We start from the raw sequence: 13,036 nt of genomic DNA, 5'->3' as shown, positions 1-13,036 counted from the left end.
ACCAATCATATAAAGGGCCTTGTTTGCTCAGGCACCAATCAGCTAATAGGAAGTTGGCAGCGCGCGGAAGAGGAAAGTCTAGTACGGTTATACGTTTGTTAAAAATAAGCTAAGTTAGCAACGGTAGTTTGGCCATTGTCCGGCAAAGATTGATATAAATGACCGGTGAACCGTATCTATCTATTAACTATATGGAAGTCGTTAGGGATAACTGTTATTCACTCAATGGTTTTAATAGATAAACGGAAATAACATTGTGTAGCTTAACTGTTAACCAGTGGTTACGGCTAATACAGAAGGTGGCTAACTGATTGTAAACGGTACTCTTAGCTAGCTTGGCTAACGTTGTCGTTAGCATCCAATCAAACGGCATTCGTTGTCAACCTAAAGCACCGAAACAGCAGACGAGTGGTTTTATAAGTCCGTCAGTTCACAGGGGGAATTTATAGACGGGTGGAGATAATGCACCACGTCAAGATCAAGACTGAAAGGCCAGGTAACAGCAGCTCCCGACTATTTTCTTGAAAACGTTCCGCAATTGTACATTTTCCCAGCTTTTCAAAAGTTTGTGAGATTCAAACCCTTGTGCTGCAATCCGGTGCATTTGGAGTACAGTCAGTGTGATCTTGAGCAGCTCAGATTATGGACAACTGTGCCAGGCTAAGGATTAAGGGACGCGAGTGTTTCCTGAGTTGAGTATTATTGTGGGTCAATAATTATTTTATTACTTCTGCAGATTTAGACGGGGCTGGTGCACGTAGCAGATTAGATGCTGTCTTAAAGTGTCTGGTAGAGAAGAGTGAAAATGAAAGGTTAGTAAAACAATTGTTATCCATATAGTTATTCAAGAATTGATCAATCAAGACTAATTTAAAATTATGTTTTCAGCAGGGAGCAAAATGAGGGCGATCCAGGGAAATTGTCAGCTGACTCCTTGAACAAGTATGGATCAATAATTTTGTATTTACTTATTTTTTAGTTTCTGTTCAAATTTTTGTTACCAGAATAATGTGTTGCAGTTGGTCATTTTGGTTCAGCGATGTTATTTCAACGTGTGTGTGTGTGTATGTATGTATGTATGTGTGTATGTGTGTGTGTGTGTGTATATATATATATATATATATATATATATATATATATATATATATATATATATATATATATTATACAAAATTACAACTGCATATTCCACCTGTTCTCTCTAGGGATTTATCTCCAACATCTGCTGGAAAAAGGCAAGTGTTTATGTTTGATTAAACCTGAACTATAAGTAACTTTTTCTGTTATACAAACAAATTAAAACAAACAAATAAGTTTATCTGGAAATAAAAACATAATTCTACTTAAATTTTATGAGAATTAACAGCTTTGAGTTTGAATCTATTTTAAGCTCCATACTTATTTATTTATTAGTATATATTTATTGTTATTATTTTTCAGACCGTCGGCTCGATTTCCACAACACCGTAGAAAGAAGCGAAAAGAGATGGATGAGAGCATACCAGAGAGCAATCAACATAAACAAAGTAAATTAGTGAAAATAATGAAAAATGATTGGGATTTGTTCTTGATGTATCTTAGTTCCTGTATAACTAATCTTTCTCACCTTTAATTTGTCTTCCTCTTGTTCTCCCCTTACTAGACGCTTACATTATTAAGTTGTTCGACCGAAGTGTGGATCTGGCTCAGTTCAACACTGGGACTCCATTGTATCCTATCTGTCGTGCATGGATGAGGAATAATCCTTCTGTTCGCGAGCCAGCTGCTTCCCCCAGCTCCCCACAGAGCATGGTAGAAGAAGAGGTGAGGTCATAAATGGATATGTCAGATTAGATGATGGAAATTTTATTCAAAATGTACAACCACTAACAAAAAATACAAAAACTAAAGTATAGATTTGAAGTTGTACTTCATTCATAGTCTGTTTTTCACTCATCTAAAATAAACTAATATGAAGTATTTTAAATGTTGCTAACTTGGGCTTTTGCAGAGTAGGGTATACATTTTTTGCAGTCTGAGAATTTGATTTGATTCTTCATTTCCCAGTTCAGAATTAATTGTTTCACAAAATCTGATTCAGCTAAAAAAAGAAAAATTATTCACACTAACGTGAAGCACTTTTTATGCTATTGTCTCCTTTAGTTTGCATACTGAAGTGCAAATGTAACATAACTTGATGTTAAGTAAGTTTTAATCAAGTTTGTTTGAATTAAATATAATTAAACTGTTTTTAATGTATGATAAAATGCCCTAGTGAGAAATTGTTCATAAAATTGCCTCTGAAATAGTGCAAGGCAGTATTTGCATCTACTTGTACTTTTTTTTTTTTTTATCTTCTCAGGCAAAATAAAAGGGGAATATCAGAGCTTTCAAATTGTTTTGGAGTAGCAGGGGAGCATGCCAAAGTAGCAGGTGCCTTATGACCGAGACCGAAGCTATGACGGCAGCAGAGGATATGAATAGTCACAAGGCAGTCGTGAACCAATCAAATGGCTCAGATTGAAAGAACGTAAATTTTGCAACGTGCGTCCACATGGCGCTGGAAATGGAGACGGCGGATGGCGCAAAATTTTTTTTTTTAGGAAAATTAAAAAGTAGACGGTGCAGAGTGGTGGAGTAGGTGGAAAATGTGCCTGCCGCCGGCATAATTTGAAAGCCCTGGAATATAAATGGCGTCAGACCATTTGTTCGTCCAGGTGTCTGTCTGTGAGGTTTTTCCTTTCCAGTCTATAGACTCCGACACTACGAGGTGTTGAGCCATGGAATATCTCCATCGGTGATGGGTGTTTTAGAAAGTACCTTAAAGATACCATGCATGAAGGCATCACTGAGAATTGTTCTCGGAAATAACTTCAACAGTATTTATTTTTATGAATTTCACTTTTTTCCTAGGTCACAGACACGATCAACGGTAAAGGTCAGAATGTTTACCGACTTCCTCCTCCGACCGCCTGTCCAGTTAGCTCCTCTGGTGAACCCATCAATCTTAGGATCCCAGCGACTGAAAAACCAGCTGTTACCAAGGTTCTTGTTTAATATACCTTTCACCATTGTTTTTGTTGCATTGTGATTATTTCATTTTATAGATCCATTCATACATAAAGTTCATCAGGTAATAAGACAAACCATAAATTAATAACTGCTTCACTTCTCGCAGTTAACAGATGTTGCTGTATCAGGATCTCTCATATGTGACCACATGGAACGTTGGAAAAAGATAAGGCAAAAGTATGTTTTTCTTGAAAAGCCATTAATGACACAAACTAACTGCTGTAAACAACTAACTTTGTTCAAGGCTTTGTCTCTGGGAGTACTTAATTAGGTGCTTAGGGGTCAACATGTTAATTTCACCAGCTCTTTAATGTGAATGATCCAGAAAAAAATGAGGAAAATGAAAACTAAAAAATTTGAATATTATAGTCTTTTAATGTATAATGAAAATTTTTCACAATTTGATTAAACACAAGAGGAGAACTAAGGGCCAGGGCCAGCTAACAAATAAATAGGCAAAAGGAAACTTCTAACCTAGAAGCTATGTTTAGATTAACTGGAGTAGTCTAGATTATAAAATGGCTGTGACAACAACAACAACAACTCCTACTAGACTCTGGAGCTTGAAAATAGAGGGTCATAACCACCTCCAGGGGACTACGCCCACAGGGGTTTAAATACCTGGGTCTCTCCACCATTTGGTTGAGAACTGAAGAAGCCTTTCGGATGAGAGGTGAAACGTCTTCAAGAAACAAAAAGAAGTCCAGTCGCCTTTTTCAAGCTCCAGAGACTACTATGACCTGGATAACTGAGAATCTACACAGACATATCACTGAGAATCTACACAGACAACTCCTACTAGAGGAAACCCGTTTCTCTTTTGTGCAGTGAGCAGTTTCTCTCATATTTCAGGCCACCTTCCAGAGCAAAATGAATGGGTGTGCATCAGACGTTAGCGAGGGTGCTCAGCTTATACCCTTGGAAAGACCTGGAACCTATTCTAATGGTGGTCAAACCACATCTTTATTGATGAATACTGAGGTGTCAGAAATCATCATTAGGATACAGGAGAGGTTATTATGGGGGAAAAGTGTAAAAAAGATAATATTAAATTGTCCACATATAAACATCATTTAAAGGAAAAATAAAAAGCTCAGCTTTAAGGTTTTTCTTTTTCTTTAATGTCAAACTGATGTCAGCTCATCATAGATTTAGTACAAACACAGCATGCTCATGAAGTCAAACTACTATCATGTTGGTAAATGTGCGTACCTCTCGCAGAGTCTATTTGAGTAGTGTTGTACACATTGAATGTACAAACCAATAACAGACAGTGCAGTTATTCTATACTTTTTTTTTTTTTAGATGGTGGAGAATATCTATTAATAGTATTTCCTGATGGACATCTTTTATGTTATCTATATTTGCCATCTACTCTTATATTCTAGATCAGGTTTGGGCTTACATATGGATTTAAGAAGTTAGTCATTTCTATTGATAACATAAAATTATGCACCTTTTACAGTTTACTTTCAGAACTTGTGCAATATCTGCTGCTCAGAGGTGTTCAAGCAGCAGGACTCAAGAAAGTCTGAAGATAAAACAGGGCTGTAGATTTTGTAATAACTTTCAGAGCTACTCAGAGTCCCAGAATCACAAGCTTAATGGCTTAATGTTGTGCAGTCTCTGCTTCAAAATTTATAACAAATAATCTGTTTTGTTGTGAGGAAAATCAAAGTTCTTGCAGGCCTTTGAGCATCTGTCACATCGCCATGACAACATAATGTGAAGTAGCCCTCTATACACCAAGCTAGGTTTACTGAACTGTAAAAATATGAATAATGCTCACACTTACACATCACAGCTGCCAATGTGTACTTTATTCACACTCTTGAGTGGTTGACAAGTCAGCTTCTGTGTACATATGAAATTTTTATGTCATGTGACACACAGAGGCCACAATGTAAGTTCCTGCCTTTGTAACATCTCATTTTACTGATGCTTCAGATTCTGCCACCTGCTGTTCAACACTTTATTTTGAATGAAAGAATGAAGAGTGGATACTAAAATTTCAAAATGGTAGAAAAAGGAAAATTGCACTATTTGTGACATGTTTTAGTTTTCTGTAGACACCTGTTTCATTTGTAAAGAGATTGTGACCAAAGGGGGTAATTACAGATGAACAGTTAGGACAATTAGTTCCAAAGGATGGGTCATCAGGATTGAGCTTTGTAGCCCCTGTAACCCTGCTCCTCTTCCTCTGAACATTTTTACAGTGGAGAATGGAAACTGTGTGGATAGTATCGGCATGCTCCAAGTTAGAAACGCTAGTTTAAAATTAGATTTTGGTACAAAACTTCATGTATCAAGGTTTTCATATATCTTTTAATCAAAAGTAATTTACAGGAAAATATCTTCAGGTTAACTTAGTTTAAAGGTACACAACTGTTGAACTGAGCATATTGATTTTTTTTTTTCTTTCTTTCTTTCAGATGGAAGGAGTGCTCCAACAAGAATCAGTTAAGATACAGTGAGAGCATAAAGATCCTTAAAGAAATGAAGGAACTCTATGATCACTGACTGGCTACTCTGTAGTTCTCCAGTGCTGAGGGGACTTGATTGGAAAAGAGTGGTGGCTTTGCAGTCAGTGCCTGAATACACCTGCTTTCTGTGCAGTCTGACTGATAGAGAAACATTAACAGGAGCTTGAGCCTTAAAAGACTGCACATCATCTCTGGATGTATTTTGTTGTGAGAGTTTCCTGTGGTATGATATTTTTGTAATTCATAAAAATCTAGTGTATATGTCTTAATAATTTAAGTGTTTCATCAGTATTTTCCAGACACATTGACTTGTACACTCAAGATCAATAAAATGTGTAATAAAAATTGATTCCATTTTAATGTTGGCATTTGTTAACAATCAGGGCCTAAGAGTAGCCTATATATATATATATATATATATATATATATATATATATATATATATATATATATAATATATATATATATAAACAAACACTGTGTGTGTGTATCACAAAAGTGAGTACACCCCTCACATTTCTGCATATATTTAAAAATATATTTTCATGGGACAACAATAACACTTTGACACAATGAAAAGTAGTCTGTGTGCAGCTTATATAACAGTGTTCATGTAGAGCAACAATTCCTCTTTTAAGATCCTCAGAGAGTTCTTTGCCATGAGGTGCCAGTGTCAGTGACCAGTATGAGAGTGTGAGAGCTGTACTACAAAATTGAACACACCTGCTCCCTATGCACACCTGAGACCTAGTAACACTAACGAGTCAAATGACATTTTGGAGGGGAAATGACAAGCAGTGCTCAATTTGGACATTTATGGGTGTAGTCTCTTAGGGGTGTACTCAGTTTTGTTGCCGCTGGTTTAGACATTAATGGCTGTATATTGAATCATTTTGAGGGAAGAATAAATTTACACTGTTATATAAGCTGCACAGAGACTACTTTTCATTGTGTCAAAGTGTTATTTTGTCAGTGTTGTCCCATGAATATATATATATATATATATATATATATATATATATATATATATATATATATATATATATATATATTAGGGGTGGGACTCGATTAAAAAAATTAATCGAATTAATTACAAGCTTTGTAATTAATTAATCGAAATTAATCGCATTTTAATCGCATTTCAATATTTGACATGAGAAATATTAATTTAAGTTTAGTTGGTGAATAAATCAATATACATAAGCTTAAACTTCAAAATTTTGTTTATTTTCCCACCAGTCTACTACACAGACCAATGAAGGGTGGAAGTGCTCCTGTGATAAGCAAACTCCTGAAATTAAAGTTAAGCATCATAACTGGATAGTTTTATTCAACATTAATGTCTCACTTGTTATAGTTGGAAATTAATCATTCTCTCAGCTGTATTCCTTGATGTTGAAATGTGTTAATCTTGTTTTAACAGCTTATTTTGAATTAAAGACTTACAATTAAACCACAAAAAGGAGAAAAAGTTCGTTCTCCGTTTAACAGCTGCTTTTACACAGCTGTGCTTCACACTCACGGTTGCTAGGCGACATGAGCTACGCAGAGGTGACGGCAGCTGATATGAAGGCTAGCTGCTCACTTCCGGCCTTTGTGGCGTTCGTGGGCTGCGAAAGACGTGGGCCGGGTCCTTCGCAGGATGCGGCCCCTAATTTGGACATCGTGCGTTGATATAATCTGTATGCCGGGAACTCGTGCACTGAGAAACGTTCCACGGTGCAAAGTGCGATTAAAATGCGTTAAAATTTTTAACGCGTTAATTTCCCCGTAATTAATTAATCGAAATTAACGCGTTAAAGTCCCAGCCCTAATATATATATATATATATATATATATATATATATAAAAAAGTGAAAGCATCAGATGTTTTATATATATATATATATATATATATATATAATATATATATATATATATATATATATATATATATATATATATATATATATTCCTCTTATATCTTCCTCTTTATATTTTGCTAGGAAAATGGAAAAACTGAACTCTTAGGCAGCTTTCCTGTAATTTCTTTAGGTAGTCATCAATAATAGCTGTCCAGGCTTCTTGCTGCCTTTTGTTATGTTCTTTTTCAAGATGATCCTATACTCTTTCAGTAATGGTGAGGTCCAGGCTGAGGGGATCTTGATGTGGGTCTTTTTTTTATACTTTATACAGTGACATATTGGTCAGTGTTAAATGGATTGACAAACAAAAAGTCCTCTGAAAATGGTCAGGTAAGAACTGGACTGAAAATAAGTGAAAAAGCAGCCAATGTCCAAAGAAAACATTTGAAAGCCTGGAGAACTTTCTTGAAACTACTAAAAACTAAAAGAGAGTTAAAAAAAGTGAAATGAACACGTTGAAAGCATCAGATGTTAGTGAGGAAAAATGTACAGGCTGGGTTATGTGTTAGAATGAAAGGATGCTGCATTTGATGGAAATTAAAGTGGATCAACACACAGGGCTGAATTCAGACACCCCGAAAATTTAAGTGAAAAAAATGATATGGCAAGCTAGTGAAATTTGTTGAAATTTCACTGCAGCAATGCAAAAATGGTACTCAGTTTGTACATATACATGTTCTTCTATGTGTGCCTGATGATGTCAGGGCATGCTCCTATCTCCCAGATCTATCATATCCATGGTTTACCCCCCCCCAACCATCACTGACCCACCACCAAACTGGTCATGCTGAATGATATTACAGGCAGCATAATGTTCTTCGTGTCTGTCATGCTCAGGGTGACCCTGCTCTCATCTGTGAACAGCATAGGGTGCCAGTGGTGGACCTGCCAATTCTGGTGTTCTATGGTAAATGACAATCAGGCTCTGCAGTCCTGGGCAGTGAACACAGGGCCCACTAGAGGATGTTGGGCCCTCAGGCCACCCACATGAAGTCTGTTTCTGATTGTCTGGTCAGAGACATTCACATCCGTGATCTGCTGGAAGTCATTGTGTAGGGCTCTGGCAGTGAAAAATGTCAGTGGCCTCAACCTCTAAGACCAGTCCTGGTTTGGGGGTTGTCTCATTGTTGCCCCCCTAGTGCACTGGTTGTTAATTTCATTAACACTAAAGCATCTGAAATTGACTAACAACCCCCTGGACTACTTAACTTACCAGAGCAATACGCCAGAAGTTTAATTGACTTGATGCTATACTTTAGATTTTTTTTGCCCAGTGTATAAAGAAATGAGGGGTGACTCAAGACTTTTGCACAATACTATACAGTACTCTGTTGTAACACTGCTGTCCTTATTTAGTTATCTGTTTATTTATTTATTGCATTGCAGAACTAAATCTATTTGGAACCAATATACATACGTGCTGTGTAAAGCAAATGTTTTGACAGCATTTGTTAGTTCCACTTTTAGACTTACAGTGAATAATGAAGTGTGTATGGTTTTGATGTCAAAACAACCACAAGTCGCACACTGAGAAAGGCATGCACATCAAATGTGTGCAGCAAAATAGCTAGAAAAAGTTTTGGGTTCATTTACTGCACTTCCTAAGAACAATTTTAATAATATTAATGTGCTGAGTGGGATTTTTCTGATTATTGATTTTCATTTTTGGTTTTTTGACACTGTAATTTCAATAGCATTTTCCATTTTGCAAAGTTAGCTAGAAGGCAATGTGATATCATGTTAGATAAAAACAGTGGGTAACAGGTTGTAGGTCAAGTTTATCATACAGACAAAAACATACACTTCCTCAGCATGTTTTTATTCACAAGTCAACTGTGACAGTATAGTGGATGCTGCTACTAATAAGCTATATGCTATATAGCAATAAAAGCATACATACACAAATATAAAGCTGTTCTGAAGAATCATAACTTTATACAGTAGTTGTCATAAAGCTTACGCATAAGTTCAATAAGGAAGATCTGTAATCACTCATCTGCTTCCCGGTTGTTTGGCTTCACACCATTTGTAGTTCCGAAACTGTGGAAGAAGCTGCCGCTTCACATCAGGACCTCTCCAGCATTAGACACTTTTAAAACCCCTTTGAAAACCCATTTTTATTCTCTGGCTTTTAAATCAGATTGAGTTCCAGGTACATTATTTGTGTTGTTTTTTACTCAGGTTTTTTTTTTTTTTAATAATTTTATATATTTATTTTATTTTGTGTTTATGTTATTTGAATTTTCTTTTTAAATGTACGGCACTTTGGTCACCATCTGTTGTTTTTAAATGTGCTATAAAAATAAACTTGACGTCACTTCCCATCTCACACGCTGCCAAACTCAAAGTTCTCATTATTGCTCTAGTCCAATCATCTTTCTGCCCACCTTCATCAAGCCAATCAGCTCTCTTTACTTTAAATCTCACAGCATGAGACAAAAGTAAAGTTTACAGCAGCTTTAATGCTGGAACTATTGAACACAATCCAGAATACAAAACCCAATATCAGACATAAACTGTAATGTAACATGCTCGGAAAACAAAAGAGAAGGAGGTTGTGTGCGCCTACACACACACACACACACAACACACACACACACACACACACACACACACACAGCAGGCAGGGTACTCAGACAAGGACGCTACAATGAACATTAGAAAACTGAGGGCTTAGATACACACAAGGTAATTGGGAGAGTGGAGATAGCAGGGAACAACTGGTTAACCAAACAAAACCAATAACACAAAGGAAGCAAAACCAAACACAAAGCACAGGGAACACAGGACTGTCAAAATAAAACAGGAAGTGGCCAACCACGATGCACACACAGACTTAACAGAACGCAAGGAATAGAATACACAAGAGATAAGGTACAAAGACAAAGAGACAACCAGACACCTGAACACAGAGATGCGGGAAGGACAACACATGGAGCAGGGATTCGGTATATATACCAGAAACTAATAAGACCGGTAACCTAAAAAAAACTAAGAACCAAAACCATATGAACACTAAAACACAGGAATCTCAAATGAAAACAGAAAATAAAGAAACATAACACAAAATGCTGGGAATGAGGCCCCAGGACCGTGACACCTGGCTCTGCATTAATTTGTTCCTCTGTTTGTTTCTGTGTAACTAGTTCTTTGTTCTTTCTTTGCGTATATTTGTGACTATATCTGTGTGTTATACTCTTTGTATCTTTGTGAGCCATTAAAGCTCTGCAAGATCCTCTGTTATTGCGTCCTGTATGGTGACTGATTTTCCAGGTTATACCTTCCTTTTCTTACTGCTAGAGTGAGCACAGTCAGATACTCTTTGAAAAAGTAAGAACATTTTACAGCGTTTAACTTCAAGTACCATATTAACATGTAGACACTGTATATTTCTCTGCATTAATGTGCTTCTGGAGTCAATTTGAGATTAAAACTTTGCATAAAAAATTATTCCTTTTAATTTACATTGCCTGTTTTTGAAGTTTTATTCAGTGTCTCTTCAGTGATGACCACTCTGCTTTCTGTGAAAGATTCAAAAGCGAATGGACTCTCTGAAGTTGCTGCAGTGTCTGACTTTTGGGAAGCCTTTGACATGTTTGATGACATGGAGCGAGGGAACATAGATGACACATTGTCCTCTGCCAGGGCACTCTCGAGCACAAAACATATGGACTGCCGAAGCTTCTTCTGGAATTCTTCACACATGAAAACATAGAGGATGGGGTTCAGGCAGCTGTTCAAAAAAGCCAGACTCACAGTCAGAGGACCCCAGATTTTAACAATGCTGCAGAGGTCTGAGTTAGTCCTAGCCTTCAATTCTATAAAATTGAAAATATGGAATGGCAGCCAGCAGATGAAGAATGCAACAATGATGGAGAAAATGATTCTGCGAGATCTCGGTTTCCTTGTTCTTGGCATGCGCATTGCACGAATGCCTATGGCCACATAAGAGATAAATATTACCAGGAATGGGATCAGAAAACCCATAACAAAGCGAAAAGCGTAGAGACTCCATTTATTTTCACTGCTTGTAAAATAATAACAGTTCTTCTTCCCATTGTGTTCCAAAACAGTGCGAAAAGTGGCATAAGGGGTGCTGCAGACCGCAGCAATCACCCAGATACCAGCTGATATGAGCTGAGCTTTGCAGACTGTGCGCTTGTTGTGCGCCCACACCACCACCCAGATGGACAAGCAACGATCCAGACTCATGGCTGTCAGAGTGAAGATACTGGCAAACATGTTGACTACACTCACAAAGTTGTTGAGCTTGCACATGAATGCTCCAAAAGGCCACTGGTGATTCTGAGAGAGAGAAATGATCGAGAAAATCAGGAAAGCCGTGAAGAGGAAGTCAGCTATGGCCAGGTTGAGAAACCAAACTGAGTCGACTGTTTTCTGCATCTTGAAGCCTGTCACATAGATGACCAGACCGTTGCCCAGAGTTCCAACTATAATTATCAAGCAGTAGATGACAATGGAGGCTGTTTGGATGTGTCTGGAAGCTGCATCCATTGCAGATGATTGATTTGTCATGTTATCTAAAAACATCAACACAATCACTTTATTCAGTTTATTTAGAAATCATATTACCTTTCACCTGAATGCAGTTAAAAAAAAAAAGCTAATATAGGTTTAAAGTATCTTACCAGTCCCCATGTTCCTTTTAGCTGAGATAGTGTAGAGTAAAGGCAGCCTATCTCTGTATTTTGCTGCTTTTATTTGCTCTTGTTGCGCCTCCCTCTCAGTTGATGCAACAGAAACAGAATCACCTCTGAATATGTTCGTGCAGCAGAAAAAAGATTTAATGATAAATTTGCTGGAACTGAATCATCATTTTTCTGATTACACTGATAAGACTTGGCAAGTCAGAAGAGTAGTATTTATTACACTGAGTCTATGTTATATTTTATAGATGAATAATTTTTTGTGGTTATACATCTTTTGGAAAGTACCCACTTTTACACATTCTCACACTATGTCATTCTCTGTGTAACCCATGTTAAAATCTGACATAAAAAAGAATAAACAGTTGATTAAAAGTCTGCAGACAGAAAATAACGTCACTGCCCCTTTAAGGAACCAGCGTTACAGACGCAGCACCTGAGTGACGCTGCAGTACACAGACCGGAGGGAGAGAGCAGAGGAGGAGTCGGAGAGAAGAGCGGTGATTAATTAACAGGAAAAAGTTAATATTATGGTGAAAAAAACATAATCTACCTGGGCGGGAACTGACAGGGATTTTATGAGAACTAAGCTACATCGGGTTTGGTGAGTTTTATGTTTATTTTCCTGCATTTTCACCGTGTCGTACTTTTTCTTTTGGCGGAGGGCTAATGCTAAAAAATGTAGCCGTTACAAAGAAATGCTCTGTCATAAACTGTTACCTGATTAATATATTGGGTTTATGAAGAAGAGTTTATTTGTATAATTTGAGGATTTAAAAAGAGTTTTATTGTGTTTGTGACCTGTTACACAGGTCAGGTTTTTTGCTTGGTTGGAAGCTCGGTCGGAGCGAGGATTGGTTTGCCGTGTGCGGCGTGCACATTCACAGACAGGATTCAAGATGGCGAGCCAGACCCAGATCTTCAATTCATC

General features: G+C 37.1%; 2 protein-coding genes across 3 annotated transcripts; one reads left to right on the top strand and one right to left on the bottom strand.

The window, feature by feature from the left end:
- The first annotated feature begins 41 nt into the window (after positions 1 to 41).
- Positions 42 to 5,883, top strand: lin37 (lin-37 DREAM MuvB core complex component). 2 transcript variants are annotated; one of them, XM_030749044.1, is made up of 9 exons: positions 42 to 496; positions 737 to 812; positions 892 to 942; positions 1,206 to 1,235; positions 1,441 to 1,526; positions 1,643 to 1,803; positions 2,893 to 3,024; positions 3,158 to 3,228; positions 5,484 to 5,883. In XM_030749044.1, the coding sequence occupies exons 1-9, from the start codon at positions 463 to 465 to the stop codon at positions 5,569 to 5,571; spliced, it is 729 nt and encodes a 242-aa protein (XP_030604904.1). In that variant the 5' UTR covers positions 42 to 462; the 3' UTR covers positions 5,572 to 5,883. The 2 variants fall into 2 exon arrangements, with proteins under 2 accessions (XP_030604904.1, XP_030604903.1); XM_030749043.1 differs by having other exon boundaries at positions 889 to 942.
- Positions 5,884 to 10,894: 5,011 nt separating this feature from the next.
- LOC115794029 (chemokine-like receptor 1) lies at positions 10,895 to 12,097 on the bottom strand. Its single transcript, XM_030749261.1, has 2 exons — positions 12,088 to 12,097; positions 10,895 to 11,979 (listed from the first exon to the last, which is right to left on the bottom strand). The coding sequence occupies exons 1-2, from the start codon at positions 12,095 to 12,097 to the stop codon at positions 10,895 to 10,897; spliced, it is 1,095 nt and encodes a 364-aa protein (XP_030605121.1).
- Between the last annotated feature and the right edge of the window lie 939 nt (positions 12,098 to 13,036).

This window comes from Archocentrus centrarchus, chromosome 16 (genome assembly GCF_007364275.1).
Source record: "Archocentrus centrarchus isolate MPI-CPG fArcCen1 chromosome 16, fArcCen1, whole genome shotgun sequence".
Classification (NCBI taxonomy): domain Eukaryota; kingdom Metazoa; phylum Chordata; class Actinopteri; order Cichliformes; family Cichlidae; genus Archocentrus; species Archocentrus centrarchus.
The sequence above is the reverse complement of the archived record's forward strand: the minus strand, read 5'-3'. Positions and strand labels throughout refer to the sequence as shown.

Excerpts from the sequence above, each read along its gene's own strand:
- lin37 (XM_030749043.1), top strand. The coding sequence starts at position 463 with ATGCACCACGTCAAGATCAAGACTGAAAGGCCAG. Across the intron at positions 943-1,205 it reads TCAGCTGACTCCTTGAACAA|GGATTTATCTCCAACATCTG; the intron begins GTATGGATCAAT and ends TGTTCTCTCTAG. Across the intron at positions 1,527-1,642 it reads GAGCAATCAACATAAACAAA|ACGCTTACATTATTAAGTTG; the intron begins GTAAATTAGTGA and ends TCCCCTTACTAG.